This window comes from Teleopsis dalmanni, chromosome X (assembly GCF_002237135.1).
Source record: "Teleopsis dalmanni isolate 2A chromosome X, ASM223713v2, whole genome shotgun sequence".
Taxonomy (NCBI): domain Eukaryota; kingdom Metazoa; phylum Arthropoda; class Insecta; order Diptera; family Diopsidae; genus Teleopsis; species Teleopsis dalmanni.
This window is the reverse complement of record NC_051848.1, coordinates 58,683,418-58,705,098: the sequence shown is the minus strand read 5'-3', so window position 1 is coordinate 58,705,098 and position 21,681 is coordinate 58,683,418. Positions and strand designations below refer to the sequence as shown.

Genomic DNA, 21,681 nt, shown 5'->3' with positions numbered 1-21,681 from the left:
AGTCATCCATACGGTCGATGTTAGAAGACTTGTAATTAATGCAGTGCCAAAAATATCCGCCATCGAACTTACGCTTGTAGTTAATGCAGACTCGGTAAGGTTATTAGCAGAGCCTTCAATACGAAGATATATATCAGACAATTTTGACAATTTTCAAAATTTTTGAATAGTTGACTTTGATTTTCCAAATCTATATTTGCAAGGTGAGCGTTGAGGTCATTACTAACGTTGAACGAACATTCAAACTAAATGTAGAACAAGTAAACATTGACAAAACATCTGCTTAATGTTCCGGACCTCGTCACCTTGACCAAATTTAAATCGCGACATCTATCTTTCTCTTATTCTTATTTTTTTCTTAATGTTTTTTAAAAGCTGTATTAAGTAAATAGATTATCAAAATACTTTTTGATATCCTGACACTGTATTACGCGGCACTGCAGACTGAGTATTCACAGAATTTGATGTTTTGAAAATTGAATGTTGATATGTCTCAACACATTCTGTAAATGCAATAGACATGAGTAACAGAACTATCCATCTTGGGAATAGACTTCCTGCCACTTACAACAAATGAAGCATAATAAAAGCATCAAATGTGCTCACATTCATTAAAATCTTAGCAATCGGTCAAAGCAACTGGGGTTAGTAAAATGGACCACCTGAGTTATAGGTATTTAATTGAAATAATCACTCTATAATAAAAATAATGATAAATACCTTGCGATAAATTTGATTTGAAAAACAGGCTTTGATAATTTTAAATATGTAATATACAATGTATAAAAAAATTTAGAAAACAAAATATTTTTACAAACTCTCGTACTTCATATATTTTTTTATAATCTTTGTTTTAGGCTGTTTTTGTGTTGAGGAAAATGGCGGAACGAACAAATTTAACAGAAAATAAATTGGCTGAATGTAGGGAAGCGTTTGCTCTATTCGATGCCGACGGCGATGGCGCAATCACAACTACTGAAGTAGGAACTTTGTTGCGTTCATTAGGGCAGACTCCAACGGAGGCGGAGGTCCGAGAAATGGTGTCGCTCATTGATACAAATGGAAATGGTATGATTGAATTTGAAGAATTTGTTGACTTAATGCTAAAAACGATGGATGGTGAAACTACTGAGCGAGATTTCCGTGAAGCTTTTTCTGTTTTTGATAGAGATGAAAATGGTTTCATAACAGCAGATGAGTTGAGGTACATATTGACGCAATTGGGTGAAGCGTTAACAGATGATGAGGTCGACGATATTATACGCGAAGTCGATATAGATGGTGACGGACAAATCAATTATCAAGAATTTATAGTAATGATGACCATGTAATGTAACACTCTAGCCTGAAAATGTTTCTCCTAAAACGAATATCACCACATATTTCTGGATTTCATGTCAAATAATCATAGAAAAGATAAAGAAACTGCCTCAACACAAAACAAATAAAAATTTATAAAGTAAATGAAAAACATTGTGTTGATTATTTTATTGTAATGGTTTTAGTGTTTAACCCATATCCGTCCAAGGACTTTTTTTTTGGAATTTTTGATCAAAATTTTATATATTGGGTATATTTGGGCCAAAAAATCACGAATCTGAAGTCCAAATTTTTTTACAATTTTTTGTTTTGGAGAAAGGTGGTGTTCGAATAATCGAATACTCAACTTTACACATCTGTGTAGGCTGAAGGAAAAACTTGATAAAAAATCTAAAAGTGTTTTATGAAGTTTGACTTGTTGGCAATAAAACTCTGTCTAATTATTTTTTTTATATCTTTTTCATAATTTTTAAAAGTAGACCAAAAGTAATGTGTTTTTTAAAGCTTACTAAGTAAGAGGGTGGGTGGTGTAGAGTGAGGTCACAAATATTTTTGTAAAGCTAAAGCTTCATACAGCCAAAGTAATTATATATATATAAACTCTTAAACTTTTTCGAATATAAAAAAAAATCCATGGAGAGTGGTAAAATTTGCTGTTCGATTAATCGAACGTTGGGCGGATATGGGTTAATCATGTATATAAAAGATGATTATTGCATATTTTATTTATTTCAATACTACATAAAACTGCCAATAAGTTCTTTACTTTATATAAATGAATTGAGAGTGGTTGCTTTAAGCTAAAGAGTGCAAATCTTCAATAATAATAAATTTTTTTCAATTTATTATCATTACACGAAATTCTTGATACTCAGAACTATCTTTATACAGTCTTGATTAACATACAGGATAAAATTAATTTATATTTTTGCAATATAAAATCCTTCATTTATTTATAGCATTTCCCTTATGTTAAATATACTCATAAATTTATTGAATTTTAATTGAAACATTTAAAGAAAAATTATAAAAAAATGTTTGATTTAAATTCATTTTCCAGAAAGTATTATAATATTCGCGTTAAAATTATCCAAGATAACTGCATTCACTTCGAAAGAATACCAGCAATACATTGACTTGCCTTGCTTCCCAATCGAAATCGTCCATTTAAATTCACAGCAGAAATCGAAATCAGTATCAATAATTCATGAATTTTAAATGGGCTCTTAAGTATACTCAGTTATCCCGTAAAGCAGTAAGAGTCTTAAGGTTGAAGTAAATAAAGGAAAATAATATGCAAAATGGAAAAACAAAAATAAAAATTCAACTTTCAAACTTAATCAATAAAAATTGGCAAATAATACTGAAGGAAAGAAATTTAAATTAAAATTAACTGACATTCGTTCACTGCAAATAAATCGCATGCGCTTGAAGTACTTTGGATAATGCCATGCACTACGTTAGCATACCAAAGATACTAAAAAATTTACGACTTACAACAGGATTTCAAAAAGAAAATTTTTTTCAAAAACTATTTATGAAAAAAAATTATTAAAAACTGGAATTAATACATGCCACTTCCATTAGCTTCCATTAGCCCCATAGAAAAATACGGGAAAAAAAATATTTTTTAATCACATCACAGAATGTGTAGTTCTACACACCATAACACTTAATATGTATTTAAACTTCAAATCTAAAATTTAAACAATACATATTAAATTTTATTGGCATTTGGTGGCTTTGAAGCCATGCTTAAAGTAAATACAAATATTTCCAATTCATATGTTATATACGCTATTGAATGTATATGTATATATCAGTTATATTGTATAGTTAGTACTAAGAGTAAAATGTGTATATTGTCCTTTAATTTTAATTAAAATTAAAATCTTTTATTTTATTTCATTATATTAAATTTTGATTTTTTTGGGCTTCAATAGGATGTCAAAAAACTAAAGGATTATCTGTTACAAGCAACGAAGCTTCCTAACACTCGACCGACAAATGGGAACAGACAAGTTCGGAATAATTAAGTTTTCTAACAATTAAAGAAATCAACCATTAACAAGTAAATAATAAAAATTAATACATTAATAAGAGATCTTATCTGTTCAATTCATTATATTAAATATATTCACCTAAAAAATATTTCAAAAGTATATTCTGAAAGCTATGTATAAAGCAAGAAAGTGCTTTGTAGATACCATTATTTTCATGGAAGCAATCATAAATACTATATAAATGTACTATACAGTTACTTAAAGATGAATATGAATTATTAATATACGATATCAACAGCCTGTTTAAGTAGATATAAAAAACCGATTTGGAGCTTTAGGGACCTTTATTTAAATACATTGTAATCTGTAATATAATAAAAGTTCAAGTAAATGAAATGTGAAAAAAGTGCCATCTATAGAGTATTAACTGCAATAATAATAAATTCAATATAATTAATAAACATTTTGATATTAGTTTGTAGAGTGTTTTATTTCAAATTAAGTAACAAATCATAAAGAAGCTGATAACATTTATGTTATATCTGAAATCGTTATTTTAACAGATATTTCGTTACTATTTCTATGGAGAGGCAAACTAATATTTCGAATTGATACTCGTTATCCATGATATACACGTGATATACCATGAATACACAAATAATTTTATAAAACCCGCACCAAAAACTAATAAAACTGTGTTATGTTATACACAGTTTACGTCCAAAGACGCTAGTTCTCAGTTTCATCACTAATCAGTAGTCCTTAAATCAAAGTGATGACTCACAAACAGCCTCGTCGCAGCGATCAAATTCTATTAACATAGTTTTAGAAGTGTTCTAGATATTTTGATATGCACTACTATCAATCGACTTCAATTAAAGCTCAATCATTTTTTAATATGGAATTTTTGATCCTATTCAAAAATTATTTTAGAATAGTCATACATTACTAAACTGTGATGATAACATAAATGTTGGATCGCAATGTAGATTTTTCTTAACCACAACCACAAAAGTTGTTATTAACCACAAAAGAGCCATCACAATAATAACGTTTCAATTGCTTGACAGAAAGGTATCAGTCCCATCGCTATCGTAGAAATAACGTATCGTGAAGGTGACATTCATAAGAATTTCGCACCTAATACCAATAGTGAGTTAGAAAATGATAATCTTCCTCTTAGAGCTTTTAACATTATACAAATATTTCTTTAATATGTTCACTAATTTATTATTTACTACTATTTGTGGAATCAGGTTACTCTTGTATATTATAACTAATAAATTTTATGGAAAATTACATATAATATTACGCAGCAAGGTTGTATCAAGAATATTAATTAATTTTTTTAAGTTTAATAAAGTTCTTTAAATAATTCAGGCATTTAATGCGAAATAGTAGATATTAAAGTAAGATATATATTGTTCTTTTTACGACTGATTTGAAGCTGCTTTCTTTTTCATTTCTAAAACCCCAACGATGGCATCAATAAACATAACCTTGTGTAGTCGCACCTTCTCCACTTTCTCTATTTGTTCTTGAACGTATGCGATTCGTTTCTCCAAATACTCCTTGGACTCATTTAAGTTCTAAAATGTAAAAATATTTACATTTAAAATATTTTACATTTAAATAAATTGTTATATTAACAAAAGTTAATACAAAATTAAGGTTAAAACTATTGCACTCACTGACCATTTATCTATAAATTAATGTGCAAAATTAAACATATCTGTTTTATTTTCGCTAATTTAAATGAATAAATGAATAAATGGTAGAAACTGATATAAATTTAGCTGAAGGCAACATTGTCTCTCACTGTACGGTAAAAACTATTAAGACCAATGTGAAGTTTAATTACCTTTTCAATATAATATCCAGCACCAATATTTAATAGGACATTGTTTGGATCCTTAATGCGTCCGTTCACGTAAAGGCTACTTGTAAGCGGAACTAAGACTTCACGGTTTTCCCAATTGGGTTGGATTGCATCTAACGCTTCCTTAGATGCAACAAACTTTTCCTTGCAATCTTGAAGAGCCTGTTGCGACTCTTTTAGAACAGCACACTCCTATAAAAATAATAGTAAAATAAAAACGTTAAAATATCAAAATGACATTTGAAGTGCATAATACACGCACTTGTTCAACTGTATGCTTCATTCCAAACAACTGGTCCAGACTCCATGTTGTTAAGTCCACTTGGACGAGTGCTTCATCTTCACTAGTCGATGCCATTGTTTAACTTTTGACCCCAGAAACTACAGAACAGAATCTATCACTTCAAATGCTAAATATTCAATGTCAAGTCGGTAAAAGCTGCAATGCAATGAAAATTATTTGACATATGATTGAAGTGTTGCCACCTTTTCTTTAAATTAATTTGTGATTAATATTTGGATCAGAGCAGATGAAGAAAAGAAACTGAGGAAATTTTGAACAATTGCGCCTCTTTGTGTAATATCGCGAAAAAATTACTCTTTTTTATTCACCATACCAGAATTGTCAAATATTAAAATGGGTGTGGCTTATAACTTAAAAATTTACAACATATGAGGTTACACATTAGTTTGTTGCTATTTTTTCTAATTAGAAAACGTAGTATAAATTATTGTTGTTGGAAAATTTATTGCATATATTAATTTCATTTCATTTCATGAGTATATTTAGGCATAATTATTTATATCAGTTTTATTTTAATTTATGATACAATATGATACAAAAAATAATAAGGAACTAATTTATTAAGAATGAATTATAAATAAATTTTATAAATTATTAAATTAAAAATTTTTGTTAAATTGAAGCAAAAAATTACTTAAAGAGTATAAACCCTTTTGTGTTTCTTATAAAGGTTTAAAGCATAATTGTTTATATTTAAAATTCGAAACTTTATTATCTTGATTAAAAAATTTTAAAATAAAGTAAATTCTTATTCTAATGAAAAAGGCTAGAAGAGATTCTATATTGCAAATTGAGCAAAACTTGAGCGCTTTTTATTTTTATTAAATAATTGTTGCAAATACATGTCCCGTTTATGGAGCCAGTAATTTCTAACAGGGTTTCCTACTCGTTTCTATAATAATAACCATAAAACAACCATTACATAAAATTCCTAAGAAACCAAGCAAGAATTTTAAAAAGTCGAATACAATTACAAGCCCAAGTCCATTCGTCTGTATGATTTGATGAAAAAACACAAAAACAAAATCGCAAATTATATATTTTTATATAAATATTTTAAATATATTTTTAAAACACATATATAATTTTTTACAGATACGAAATTTATCCAATAACAACACACAACCGTTATAATTAAAAATATTAAGTATGGGTCAGGATTTCTCCATTTTCATAATTAATATTATATTATGGAAAAAGTAATATTCTAATTAGTTTTATATACTAATTTCGAAGCAATAAATAAATTAATTATTAAATTAATTGATAGCTTATTGTATTCACCAATTAGGCACACATCTTTATTTCTAATATGTTATTACATATATGTATTATCGTGGTGAGTTGGAACCGGTGGAGCCAAATAGTAAGACCCGGTGGAGAAAATGATTATGCGGCATTGTGCAGCTTTAAAATTTTTGTTTTTGTACTGTGTGATATTTTCACCTCATTACACAAAATTTTATTTTTTACACAATTTTTCAAATAACTCTCACTTTCTTTTCTTTATATTCTTTAGTTTGGATGAGACTTGACATATCTTTTTCATAGCGAATTAAAATATTTAGGACTAGTTTTAACACTTTTTTTAACACATTTCCATTTAAGTGAGCTGACAGTCAAAAATTTGAAGAAAATTCTATACAAATGAAATGTTTTACATGGGTATGATGTTTTACGGTGGGTATGATTTAAATTCTATTTTATTGGAATTATGTACAGTAGTCCATTCGCCTCTCCCTCAACACTGCATATAGCGGCCTTAGTTATTTTGACATAGCCTTATTTTAAAACGATTTATTTTAAATCAAACAAAATTGACGTAATTAACAATAATAAAATGCCGGTGTCTATGTGAGAAATAAGATTTTTCAATGCGGTCTTCAAAGTATTATTTGGACAGCCATTACCTTTCAGTAGTTAGTAACAAATGTTGACGTGTTGTATAACAATTCTAGTTGGCTTAAATTAATGACAAAAACATGATAAAACTAGAGTCAATAGTTTTGCAGTAGTTAACGATTCTCTTTGTAGTGCAATTATATGAATTCCAAAAGTCCAGATTTAGCTACCAGTTGAAGCGATACGTTTAAATTTAATTTCTCCTTAGGAAGGAACGAGAACCATCTAACACCTCACCTTGAAGAAAGTGACTTCACATCGAATGAAAATGAATGAATATAGTCATTGTTACTCGCGTATATTTGAGTTTTAGCCACAGTCATCCCGATGCTCCTATTAAAGGGGCCAAACTGTATTGGTCAGCACAGCTAAAGCTGTGGGCTCCGACAACCGTAGCAACAGCAAGTGATATTTCCAGTTGGTACTTTGAGCAGTTTTGGTGAGGCTTACTGGATTTTAGTCGTCTCTTACGATGGACATGTATTACCATGGTAATATTTTAACCACGTTCTCGCTGGGGACAATGTGCACTTTATTAGCCAGTATCTATGACTAAATAGTGCATAGCATTTCAGAAGTGCATTTACTTAACTTTACCGTTTTACAGTTTATTTATTATTTATTATTCTTGTTACGATAATAATAATAATAAAAATAAAATAATAATAATAATCAGGGGTAAATGGAAAACATTTATTTTGTATTCCCTAATCCACAATTAAACGCCCCGTATTTATGGATTAAGTTTCTTCTTAGTCGAACTAAGCAAACGATTATACGATTATGTGTCAGATGGGGTGTGCGTAACTTCAAAATGTGCAAATATTATGAAGATATTCACAAATAATATTAACATAAGACATGGTGTTTATTTTACGAAACTATAACCTTATCGCTCGAAGTTGCATTGAATTCTTTGACTCCTTTCAGCTTTTATTGAATGAGATGCTGTTTGCAATAAAAGTTCTACTTCATGCTTACAGAGGAATAAATTCCAACACATTTGCAAATGTAAATATACATAACCAATACAAAGCCAGGATTGTTATTGTCATTTATTTTTCTTTTTTTTGTTTTTTTTTTAATTTTCTTAACAAAATAGCATAATGAAGGGAATTCCCAAAACTTGTTTAAGTAAGGATGTCAAAGATAGCATTAACACTGACATGCCTTAAGGGACAATGTTGCACACGTACCAGAAACGACACTCCCGTACTGTAACATTTGCCAGTGAGGGCAGCAAAATCTATAACAGCAACAACCAAACAACAACGTAAACACCAGGAGCAACAGCAATGCCGGAGCGGAGCGGAGTGGAGCGGAGCATTGAAGTGAAGTACATGTGCTTTACTTGATTGAGTTTTATGCTAAACAGTGCACAACATACGAGTGCAATTATAAGGAGTACATTGTGTTCTTAAGGATGACGCCCAACACTGAGGCTTCAAGCTTCCAATACACAAACTCGCTTACACATAATTCAATATCTCAATACGAGGCGGATGCTGTATGATGCGGAGAAAGCGAAATATACGATTTTGTGTACGATTTTGTTATAATTCTAAGATGTGTAACGAGTGTAAAAAGATTTCACATTAGCGCTCACAGGCTTTATGTAGCACAATCGAATGTGTGGCACACGACTGGGTGAGCTCCTTTTAAAGGTCGCCTGGTTTATGTGTTTGTGGGTAAAAGTGGAAACTTTTTTTCTTAAATGCTTCACAAACATTTTGTAAATTTTTTTTTTTCATTTTACTTTCTAATAGCAAATATGTACGTCACACGTATAAACGTTTTTGCTTGAGTTACTTTTTGTCACAGTGACACTTAAAGTGATGGATTTGCCCCCTTTGGCAGTACATGCTGGTAAATGGATGACATTAACCGATTTTAAATAAGAAAATCCAAAAGTTACATAAACAAATACGTGAACATATAAATACTGACTTTCAACCACATATTTTGCCAAAAAAAAAAAAAAAATTAGATAAATTTAAAATTTATCAAATCCATACGATAAATAATGCAAAATATATTTCAAAAAGCTACCCACCCATATGCTATGTCAGATTAGGAAGGTGAACTTATGTAAGGCTTAAGAATATGTACGGATCATCCGCGTATGTAGAGAAATTTTATTTGTAAAAAGCGTAGGGAAAAAAATTGAGTGTAGGATAAAATAGTGCATAAATCGAAATGCACTCATGTCTATAAAAGTAAAATGTGAATGCATTTGAAAGCACTTTTACTAGTAAAAAATCAATATGCACTTCTATTTATGTGCTTCCGTAAATAGGAACATAAAGAGGGTCATTCAATGAAAAAAATCAACAAGAAAATAGGAGTGGAACACTTTCCAAACTTTACATTTTTCACAGAATCCTCCAAGCTTTTTTAAATACTTTCACTGAGATGTCTTAGTTTAATATAATATATATGAATTGATCAAATATGTACAAATACATTCGTACATATCCTTGAACATTCCTTACATATTCTTTCATGCTTATCTTATGAAAAACTTACGTACTTCAAACATTCATCTTTGATATATTATGTATTAGTAGAGCTCTAAAAATTTTATAAATCTCTAAACAAATTTGAAAGAAAAACAAAACGAAAAGGTTGAAAAGAAGTTGCTTTGCCTTGGCCATAATATCAATATCTTTTAGAAGTAGAAGTTCTTGTGAATTCTAATGAGTTTGACAAATTGGATTTGTATATACACACATATTTACCTATAACAACGATGCTAGACTCCAAATCAATTGGTAAAAGTTTTAATAGCAAGATTTGACAAGAAAAAACCTAAGATTTGACAACCTAAGACGCCATTGCTGCTTTTTTACTTACTTTCTAACTCTCCAAAATGTCGATGTTTAAACAACAGACGCTATCTGTTCTTTAACAGACGTTAATACAATTATCAATTACAAAAATGACTATGCGCCGTGGATCACTGTTTCACAATTATGTGTTGTTATTGTTGTTGTTGGTGACGAATACTGGGCTTAAACAAATCAACCCTCATACCTATGTCCATCACTGTGCTTTTGAGCGTTTTGTGTGTTTGACTTTATACAGATTTTTATGAGGCTATTCCTTGAAAGAAAAACCCATGCCTTTCGGCGTTGCTTGTACACCGATCACTACGGTGCTTTCGGGGGTCCCTCTCAGCCGCGTATTTACAACGATAATTCGTGATATAATAACGGATCAGTATTTGAGGTTAAGTAAGCTTTGAACATAAGGCGGATATTCCAACCTAACTTAACCTATGGGGCTATTCACACTGTTACACTCATTTTGGAAAGTGTTCCTGAATCACAATGATGAAAAAATTCTTGAATTTTGAAAATTGAATACCTCTAATGGGCCTGCTCAAATTATTTCAAAATATTTTTCGTATGTAGTTTGGTTGGCAACATTCGAAAAGCATTTTAAAGTTATTTATAGAAATAAGTTATCGAGATATGAGATTTAAAATTTTTTTTATCTTTTTTCGTAGGTAACCTCACATATTAAATCATATCTCATTGATATCAAGTTAATTAGTAATTAAATTTTCAATAATTACAATAATCACAAATTAATTGGTAATTACATTTTCAATAATTATATAAGACATTGTTTTAGTAGTTTAAGTGTGACGACCCAATACATAGGTATGAGAAAAATCAATTTTTTGGATGAAATGAAACTCTACATCGCCATACAAAAATAAGTAAAAAAAAATTACGTATAATTTCTCATATCATATAACAACATCCATTTATGTTCTTCAGATTTAGTAAGATCGGATTATCAACTGTTCCACCCTTCATAAAATTGTTAATTCAGAAAAGCTATTACTGTGCATTTTTAGGTATTATTCAATACGTTTCGTCATTTGAGAGTAATTTATATTCGTTGTAATCACATCATAGATTGCATAAACTATTTTTTATATAACGTATTATATTATATCATATAAACTTATTCCCACAATTCACAATGAAGAGACAAAATCTTATAATTTAGAAATGTGTAACGCTGGTATAACGATCGTAATCAGCGTCATTATAAGTCACATCATTAAAAAAAGCCATCATTAGCTAAACTTCAAAGGAAAGTGATTCCCGGACTATATTTTAGATCGCAATAGAAGTTGCTATTGTTAGTTATACTTATAGAAAAAGAGTAGATTCAAAATTATGACTCCGAAGCTATTTAAAAATTGATTAAATAACATATAATTTTAAAATTATAATTGACTTATAAGATTGCAATCGAATTTGCTTTATAGTTTTAGATAGTTATAGCTAAGTTTATAACTAATTACCTATTTAAATAGACTTATATAAAGTATCTCATATTTTAAAACTTTGTTATTAATTTAAAGTAGTTTACGTGAAGAAAAGCAAGAGTTCACATAATCTATCGAAGACTTAAAGGATACGGGTCGCCAATAGCCTTTTTGTTCACCTTAAAGAAAAAATCAATAGCCTACTAATATATATAGTAAACTGCAAAATATTTTTAATAAAACTAGTAACATCGTCTTAATTAATAAAAACATGACCTAATATATAACAATTTAATTATTATATAAATTTATTTAATAATTTAATTATATAGTTGTATAAATATATATAATATTTGTATATATTGCCTTTATTTTTATATCACAACATTAAATAATTTTTAATCAATGAAATTAATTAAAAATTTTTATTGATTTTTGGACTGTACAATTAATACAAATCTATTGATTAATTTAATATTTGTATTAGTAAAGATTTTAATTTAATCTATTATGTTGGTGCATAATTTATAAATAACATAGACATTTTTATTGTATATATATTGATTATGTAAATAATTTTTATTTAAAATAATTATTTTTTTGCTAATATATATGACTACAAATTAAATATTATATACTTATATTTATTACTATTACTAAAAAGTTATTACAACTTAATATATTATAATAATCATATATATATATATTAAATATTTATTATCAGATAAATCATTAATATATAAATTATTAATATATATTGCCAATATATTTAAATTAAGACATTATACAATTATTTTTAATTAAAACAATTAAGATTTAATAATTATTTTAATTGATAAAAAATATTCATAAAATTATATATATTCATTAACTTAATTAAAATATATAATTTAACTATAACAATGGATTTAATTTATAATTATAACTGTTAATAACAAGTTAAATTAATAGTTATTACAACTTAATAAATTATAATAATCAAAGTTATATATTTATACTTGTATTTGAAATTTAATTATCAGATGTGACATTAATATGTAAATAATTTATTTATACTGACATTATATTTAAACTAAAACATTATACAATTTTTATTTAATTAAATTATTATAGATTTAAGAATTATGGTATTTTAATTGGTTAACTCTATTCAATAAATAATATATATTTATTAACTTAATTAAAATATATAATTGGTAAGAATTTAAATCATTAAAAAAATTATTTATTTATTTATTTATTTATATTTAATTATTCATTATTTTTTTTTTGAATATTCTAAGTACATTTTTATAAAAGGGTGAAAATTTAAACCTTAAAATTATTTTAATTTATTATAAAAATTGAATTGAAATATATATAATAAGAATTAAATTTAATTCTTTTTGAAACTTTCATTTTTTATTTTTATATATTTTATATAAAATTTTTTTAAAAATGCTAAAAATTTAGATAAAGTATTTCTGAATCAGATTATAAATATTTAAATAAAATATATACAGTTCTAATCATAGGAAATGTATGAGTAAGAAATATAATATTTTTAAATGCTTTCAACACCACAGTCTTCGCACTACAGACACCACGCATGGCCCCCAAATGAATTATAATATCGGCAAACGTCTATGCTCGGTAAGACTGAATATTAAATAGTCTTTGTGCTATTTAAATTGGCCCACCGTTTTGCAGGCGAAGGTTTGCAATTAGGGAGGTATACCATTAATACCAAATATATTCATACAGTGGATTATGGATGAAAACATTTTGCTACATTTAAAACCAATTGGACATTATGACTTCCTTACAAACTGAAGCAAATGTTTATTGCTAATAAACAATAATCGAAAGAATCTCTCTAGACTAGTAGATGTGTTTACAGGCGTTTGGCCTACTGGAGAACAGGTGTTCAGAATGAGAAGCCTCGCAACATTTACTATCCCAGTTGCAAGCAAACATTATTTTTATTATTTGCAAAATAGCTGTTCCCTTAAAATAAAAACCACGCTTTGCTTTATTCGTAATACTCTTTAATAATGTGTATAAATACTAACAATTGGCATGGTTGCTATATTTCTCCGATATAGCTAACTTTTTTATGTTTTCTCTGTACATACCCTGCTCTATCATAGATAAGCTATTCTTACATATATTAGGCGGACTAGTAAAAGTTAATATACATAAACTTGAGGTATTCCCACATGCAGGATGTACCCATAAAGTACGCATAAATAAAGAGAGAATTAGTTAGTAACGAGGATGTGACAAAACAAGATCAAAGCAAGATCTCTTCTTTATATATGAATATAGTAATACGAATATAATGTTATGAGTATAACTCTTTTCTCAAAACTAGGATTAAAAATTTCTTCTGTAAATATTTTCAATTGCCTTCAAACACTTAACCCTTATAATACTGATAAAAGCTTGCGGTGCTTTAGCACAGTACAATATAATAGGCCTGAAAGCGCTACTTGGACTTATGAAGGATAAGCGCTTAAACAAGCCTATCAAACAATCTGTCTAAGTTTCATGTATGTATGCAACTGTTCATGTTTTTTACCATTCATTGTATTTTTCAAATTTTCTTAAGTGCTCTCAAACTCTCAAATATAAATAAATATAAATTATTATTAATGAATCACGAATTAAGGTGATTGCATTTTCTAAGACTGACGATTTTGAGTATGCAATTTGCATATAACAAAAAGTTTATTGACTAAAATGGTAGGAACTATTCTATTATTAACTACACTTCAGAAATTGGAATATATATATACACACTGCAACAATCTACTGAGATATCTTACGAGCAAGAAATATGATTATAAAAACGGAAGTTTGATGTACTGTTAATAACATCACAATCTTCTAAGTTTTTTCAATTCTAACATATTTGAAGTAATTACTCATTAAACAAAAATAATATCATTTTGCAGTACCATAATAAAAATTGCAATAAACGTCAGTTTTAACATTCGATAAAAATCAAACAAAGAACCTTATAGTAAAAATTTTTATTCGTACTTTTGAGTATGCAATCTTATAATGTGATATCAAAACCTCTGTACCTGCAACATATGCACGAACAATACTAAAAAACTGCATAACAAATATAACATAAGACGTCTCATAAAGTTTCCTAACTAACAAAACAAGAAACTCATTACAAATTGATTTTATCTGAAACAGCAGCAACAACAGCAACAGCAACGAACGTCATATTACGAGTATTGTCCATACAAAGAAAAGTAATGATAAAAGAAATAACAAGTTGTGGAAAAAAACAATGATCACAAGTCCGTATTATAGTTAAAAGGACCTGCCGACCGCAACAACTCCCCACTATATTGTACTTGTAACCAAGGAACCAGTGAGTACGTATGCCAAACTATTGCAATTTTGTGCTCAATAAAAACAATCACAACAACAAAAACAAAAACAACAGCCAGAACTACAATAGCCACAAGAAGAACAAGAGCAAGAACAAGAAAAAGAGAAAAAGAAAGAGAAAGAAGAAGACGGACTCGAAAATCAACGCCAACAAAAACGACATATCGAATGCAATAAACATTCATTTTAAGTAATATGCTCTACTCCACCCACAAAATAGCCGGAATCGAACAATATTAACACCCAAAAGAGGGCAGTGAATATAAGAAAAAAGCGCAAAAAAAAAAAAATAAAAACACAAAAAACAAAATCTAAATAACAAAATAAACAGGATAAAAGAAAAAGAAAAAAGAAAAAAGAAAAAAGGAGAAAGGAGAAATTTCAAGAAAATCATGGCAATTTGCTGCAAACTGTAGAGAAACAAGGAATGCGAGCGCTTAAAAGGATAACAAGAAGTGGCAAAGAATTGAACAATAAAATAAATGACATGAGTCTAAAGTTGGGACGAAAAACAATAAAGGAACATGTTCCAATGTTCATGTTATTGTTATTAATACAGATGCGTTTTAAAGTGCCATATGTATGGTTGGATGTACTATTGGCCATAGCTGTGTGCTTAGCGTACCCAACTTATCACACTAACAAGCTGAATTGAAATTTAAGCCAGCGAAGGGATCAAAACTAAATATTATTTTACTGCAGCGCAACAAATTCGAATATTGTTTTTTCTTCTCGATTTTTCATTTTTTTAAATTCAATAAAATTTTATTAGCCACGCATAAAAGAACTCTAAGACCCGATTTAGTTGAGACATTTACTTTTCAATGAAAAGGAACTGATGGAAAAAGTGTCCGAAAGCAACATATGCGACATAGGAAACATTTCCTTTCCATCCAATTTTTTTTTTCAACTTTCTGAGTGGTCAAGAATTAATTTTTTTTGCGTAAATATTTTTATAAATAACAACGAAAATATATGCGATAAAGGCAATTGACATTTTATTACCAATTTCAAAATCTTTATCTGAAATAGATTAATATAAAATGACGTCATAGTAAGAGTAAGAACTACGTAACTAAAGATCATTAAGTGTACACTTCAATTGCAGTTGTTTCATTTCTATATTTATTATTGCTTTGCATTAAAATTTATGTTGTTTTATTGATAATATCAAGAAACTGCGTTTTTAATAGCAGTTCCCTGGACCCAAAAGATAATCATTTATTACCCATAATTATTCCTTATATATTTTTTATACGCAGAGGACATAAATTATATTAAATATTCAGTTTGGAAATATATTTTCAAAACGTAGTGAAGGGGACATGTGATACATCACATACCATATATGGTATATAGACGCGTATACATAACTGTTCGTGATTCCATTTGAACATTTGTTTTTACATAGATAACGCACCCAGTCACTTCATTCAATACCAAGTTATTAAAAAAATGAAGTTATAGTTTGAAGGGAAAAATAAACAACAGCAATAATATGTCAAGACACAGCTTCAGAAAGTTCAATCAGCAAAATATAGTTAGACTGCGTTATCACCTTAACGAACTGGGTCTTTCCAAAGAGATGGATTGTCGACTCTGCTTAGAATCAGACGAGACTTCCAGTCACATTCTCTGTGATTACCCAGCTTTGGTATGGGTCAGGAATAGGTCACTGGGTAAAAAATTCCTCTCACCTTATGACATTAAAAGCTGCTCAACGGCTGATAATTTAGCTTTCATTCTAAGAGCGGAATGTCTTCTGTTCGGTTAGAGTCTGTAGCAGCAAAAAAAAATCAACTATGATCGCGGTGCTCCGCTCTGTTAGGAGCTGGTACCCTGTTTATATCTAATTTAATCCAATCTAATCTAATCTAAGTACTTGGTGATAATCACAACAGCTGTATGGTAACTTAAAAAATTTAATTAATTAAAATATATTTTTTTTGTGAAAACCCTTGTCGTTTATTATTAATTTGAATTAGTAAAAAGTTTTCTTTCATCATTGTAGACTTTATCAGGAATAAAATACATCTGAGAACACAAAGTGCAACAGTATGACTGCAAGAATAAAAGCAAGATTGGTCAAAAATTTTTTTTTAAATATTTAAATAAAATTTAACAATTAAAAATAAAAATATAATTAATTAATTTAATTATTCTACAGCTGGTTGATGATTTCGTTTTAATAGCACACAGTTTTGAGCTTCAAATTTGGAAGGGCACGAGCTTAGCCCTGCAACTACCAATTCAGTCTCAAAAAAATTATTTACGAATAATTATATATAAGAAATAATTCCAAGACCACTGATGATGTGGTGATATTCGATGCAGCTGTATGGTCAACCAATAATTCAATTAATTAAAAAATATAAAAAATAATTTTTGTAGTTGTAGTTCATTACTTTTTGAAACCTCTCTATTTAAATGAACGTAATAGTAATAAATTTAACTAAAACAAAACGAAGAATATGGTGAGAACTCTAAATAACGAATAACACACATATTCTTTATAACTACCTTAGATAACTTTTTTCACATTTTTTTTCTTTTCACTAAGGTACTAGAAAAAAAAAGTTTGAGGCATCCTAATGAGTCTGTTTCATTTTATAATAGTTGTCGGATCTTCAGATATAAAATATATGTAAAATATATATATATATAAAAATATTTATATTTCTAGCTAATATTTTATTATTTTAAAGTTTTTAAATTCTATGACAAAAATTTTACAATATTTTGAATAAAGAGGTTCTTTCGAACAGTAGTGAATTACAACAACAAAAATTTTATGATTTTTTTTTTATTCTAATTAATTGAATTTTTGCCTGATCATACAGCTGTTTTCAATATTAACAAATACCCATCATAAGTGGTCTTCGAAATAATTCTTACATTTAATTATTGGTGAATAATTTTTTGAGTCTGCAAGTACCAAGAAACAAACTCGGTTCCTGCCAAATTTGAAGCTCAGACTCAGCGCTTCTTAACCAACTTATACAAAGTCGTACTTGACTTTTTATGTTCGTTTTATGTTTGGAATTTTGTTAACTTGCTGTGAAAATATTATTAACAAATTCACTTGCTGTGTTTATATTAGAATGAAACCATAAACCAGTTGTAGAATAATTGAATTAATTAATTAATTATATATTATATTTTTTTTAATTGTTAAATATCAATAGTATTTAGTTAGTCTATTGTATTAAACCTAATCCGGAAATGTAATGTTGAGAAAGTCATGCTAATGTTACTCCACTAGTCGCACGAGCGAGACCATATTTTGAATTTTTATACTTACTTTATTAAGTTTTTAAGTACGCCTGTATTAGATATTGCAGAATATCCATTAAGAGTGGTCTTTAGAAATCTCTATAGGTTTAATTGTCCATATAAAATTCTTTGGACTATAAGTGTCAGATATTGCATCCTATTTTATTTGCTAATACTTCAACGTTTACTTATGTTAATTTGTTTTATTAAAATTCGAAATTTTGTCAATTTTTGTTGTTTATTCACAAACATTTTTTGTATTTTATAGCCTAGCTGAGAGTTGTGAAATTGTATATATACATATATATCAGAATGAAAACGTTTTGCTTACCAATTATATAGTCAGGTTTATATGAATTCTTATATGTCTGGTTACGTGTTAAGCACGTGCAGATTCACTTTAGTTACATACACTTTCTCCTCGTTTGTCATATTTTCATATTTTGCAATTTTTACTTATATATTTTTATACTTCATAAACTGTAAGCATTCCCCATATTTTTTATCGGACATAAGTTATACTGGATATCGCTTACATATGTTACCACAATTTATCAGATACAGAAATGGTGTACGTGATTTTAATACATTTTCAACACAACTTCAATCTGTCAAAGTGTAAGTGTTTTTCATACTTTTGATAAATTTTAATATAAAATTTTTAATTTTTGTGTGAAAATTTTAAAACTAAAAATCTGAAAACCGAAATTCAAAAAATCCTTTCATGTTTTGCAGCACATTTTAAAAATATCGAACGTACGCGGGCAACATTTCACCTGCCAAACTCACCTGTCAGTTCGGAATTTATTAAACTTGCAACGCACTCCACACCTGCACCACGCCCCCTAAATGCATTCAAACGCCAACATATTTTAATTGTACGTGTGCAATGTTTCTCTCAAAATTTTAAAAGCTTTTATTACAGAATTCTTACTTTTCTGAACTTTCAGAAATTCATTCCAGCGGTTATGGCGTGGACCAAGTTTTAATAACCTTAATTACGTGCTTTTCAAGGTTTATTGGCATGTTTTGGGCGTGTAACAACTGAAACTTTGGCAAGTGTTGCTGCAGTTTTTGCTAATAATTCGAGCTATAATTTCAGTGAAATAAACTGGGAAGCACACAAAATTGAAGAGGAATTTTATTTCTGCTGCAAATCGAATTTGCTATAATTACCACATTTTTTCAACTATTCCAAATTTAAAGTGATTCAAGTGGAATTCAATCTAAATTCTATATTGATGCCACTTAGTTTCAATACAAGTGAGATCCTCATGTATGTCTAAACACTGAAAGATTTTACTAAATACAAACTAATACCATGGTACATTAGAACGAATGACATCCTCAGCAACCTCAAGATTGATCCCAACAAAAAGTCCTGAAATTATTTGCGTAAACTGACAGACTTACCAACACAGCGTTATCAAATCTCAGAATGGTTACAGGCTCCTCGTGGAGGTATGCAGATCTGAGGTCAATTATTGCTTAGTGTCCGATGAAGTGATAAACAATAATCCAGTCAAGGCGTAAAGAGAGGTATTAAAAATATCCCGAGTAAAAGTGCTCAAGTGCACTGGTTCAAATAGCTTCAACATAATACAAAGTAGATCTTTAAAAGTTTCTTCCTTCAATTTTATAAGCCCGGAACTATTACCTACAACTAGAATTGGCATTAAGCACTTGAACTTGAATTGATCAAGCAATACACTATAAGAGTGTCACTAATTATATTTTGAACCTTGGGAACACTGATTGTTGCCAAATGTCTTCTGACGTTTCTATATGAAAGTTTAACATTATTAAACATAACCTACCTTACACTTTTTGTCAAAAGACCCTTACTTATGTAATTTACAGTGATTTCAAATTTAAGGGTTCACGAAAACCCTCAATTACCCTTAATTCAATGCAATTAACGTGAAAAAACTTTTGTGCGATCATTTGTTACGACTTTCGACGTGGACTATCAAGACAAGAGTACATCAATCAATCGATTGACTTACTTACACATTTGACGATATGAAGTTAGCTCCATTCTTTACCACTGTGAAACGCTAACAATCGTATAACGAATTCACTGATGAAATTCGTATTCGTGAAGGTCATCAGAAATCAGTTATTCAGTTATTGTGCCAAAACGAATATCCTTGATGAAAGATCGTCATATAACATACTTTGAGTGAAGACTGAGGGAACCCTAGGAATTCTTCAATGATGATGGCATGATGGCATTGTAGTCAAAATGGTCCATTTTGGGGTCCACAGCGGACTGATTAAAATCATCGGTAGCTTCCTGCAAGAAAATCTTTAACATGTTTTTGTGTATTTTTGTTTATAATTTATTTTAAATAATTTTTTTATAATTTTTTTTAAAATTTCAACAGAATAAAACATAATAGTATTGAAATTTAACATTTAAAAATAAAAATATAATTAATTAATTAATTCAGTTATGCCGCAGCTGGTTTATGGTTTCGTTCTAATATAAACACAGTAAAATTGTTAATAAAAACTTTCATAGCAAAAGTAACAAAACTCCAGAAATATATGCGAACACAAGAAGTCAAGTACGGCTTTGAATCACTTGGTTAAGGTGCGCTGATTCTGAGCTTCACATTTGGCAGGACCCGAGTTCGATTCCTGGTACTTGCAGTCTCAAAAATAATTATTTACGAATAATTAAATACAAGAATTATTTCCAAGACCACAGATGAGGGGTATTTGGCAATACTCGAAATAGCTATATGGTCAGCCAATAATTCAATTAATTAAAATAATATAAAAGATAAAATTTTTGTTGTCGTAGTTCACTACTGTTTTAATTTTATTAAAGTTCTATAATTAATTTTAATTTTATTTTTTATAAAATTCAAGAAATTTTTTAACATGTTTTGTTTATAATTTATTTTAAATAATTTTTTCATGAGTTTTTTCAAATTTTTATAAAAATTGTAATATTTTTATTATTTTTTATTTTAATTTTATTATTTTTAATTTTAATTTTATTAAAGTTCTATAATTAATTTTAATTTTATTTTTAATAAAATATTAATATTTTTAATTTTTTAACATGTTTTTGCGAATTTTTGTTTATAATTTATTTTAAATAATTTTTTATTTTTTTTATTTTTTTTTAAATATTTTTTTTAAATAAATTTTTTTTGTAATATTTTTATTATTTTTTATTTTTATTTTTATTTTTAATTTTAATTTTTTTAATTTTATTATTTTTAATTTTAATTTAATTAAAGTTCTATAATTAATTTTAATTTTTTTTTTAATAAAATTCAAGAAATTTTTTTAACATGTTTTTGTGAATTTT

General features: G+C 28.2%; 2 protein-coding genes across 2 annotated transcripts; one reads left to right on the top strand and one right to left on the bottom strand.

Annotated features, from left to right (window-relative positions):
- The first annotated feature begins 819 nt into the window (after positions 1-819).
- Positions 820-1,465, top strand: LOC119689134 (neo-calmodulin-like). Its single transcript, XM_038103884.1, has one exon. The coding sequence runs from the start codon at positions 879-881 to the stop codon at positions 1,329-1,331; it is 453 nt and encodes a 150-aa protein (XP_037959812.1). The 5' UTR covers positions 820-878; the 3' UTR covers positions 1,332-1,465.
- A 3,243-nt stretch (positions 1,466-4,708) lies between these two features.
- LOC119689132 (probable prefoldin subunit 5) lies at positions 4,709-5,661 on the bottom strand. The gene is made up of 3 exons (XM_038103882.1): positions 5,465-5,661; positions 5,185-5,394; positions 4,709-4,912 (listed from the first exon to the last, which is right to left on the bottom strand). The coding sequence occupies exons 1-3, from the start codon at positions 5,558-5,560 to the stop codon at positions 4,754-4,756; spliced, it is 465 nt and encodes a 154-aa protein (XP_037959810.1). The 5' UTR covers positions 5,561-5,661; the 3' UTR covers positions 4,709-4,753.
- Positions 5,662-21,681: the final 16,020 nt, after the last annotated feature.

Bases quoted from the DNA above. Each gene is read 5' to 3' on its own strand.
- LOC119689134 (XM_038103884.1), top strand. From the start codon at position 879: ATGGCGGAACGAACAAATTTAACAGAAAATAAATTGGCTGAATGTAGG.
- LOC119689132 (XM_038103882.1), bottom strand. From the start codon at position 5,560: ATGGCATCGACTAGTGAAGATGAAGCACTCGTCCAAGTGGACTTAACA. The intron at 5,395-5,464 runs GTGCGTGTATTA...TTATTTTTATAG, and splicing joins TGAAGCATACAGTTGAACAA to GAGTGTGCTGTTCTAAAAGA. The intron at 4,913-5,184 runs GTAATTAAACTT...TTTACATTTTAG, and splicing joins CTGGATATTATATTGAAAAG to AACTTAAATGAGTCCAAGGA.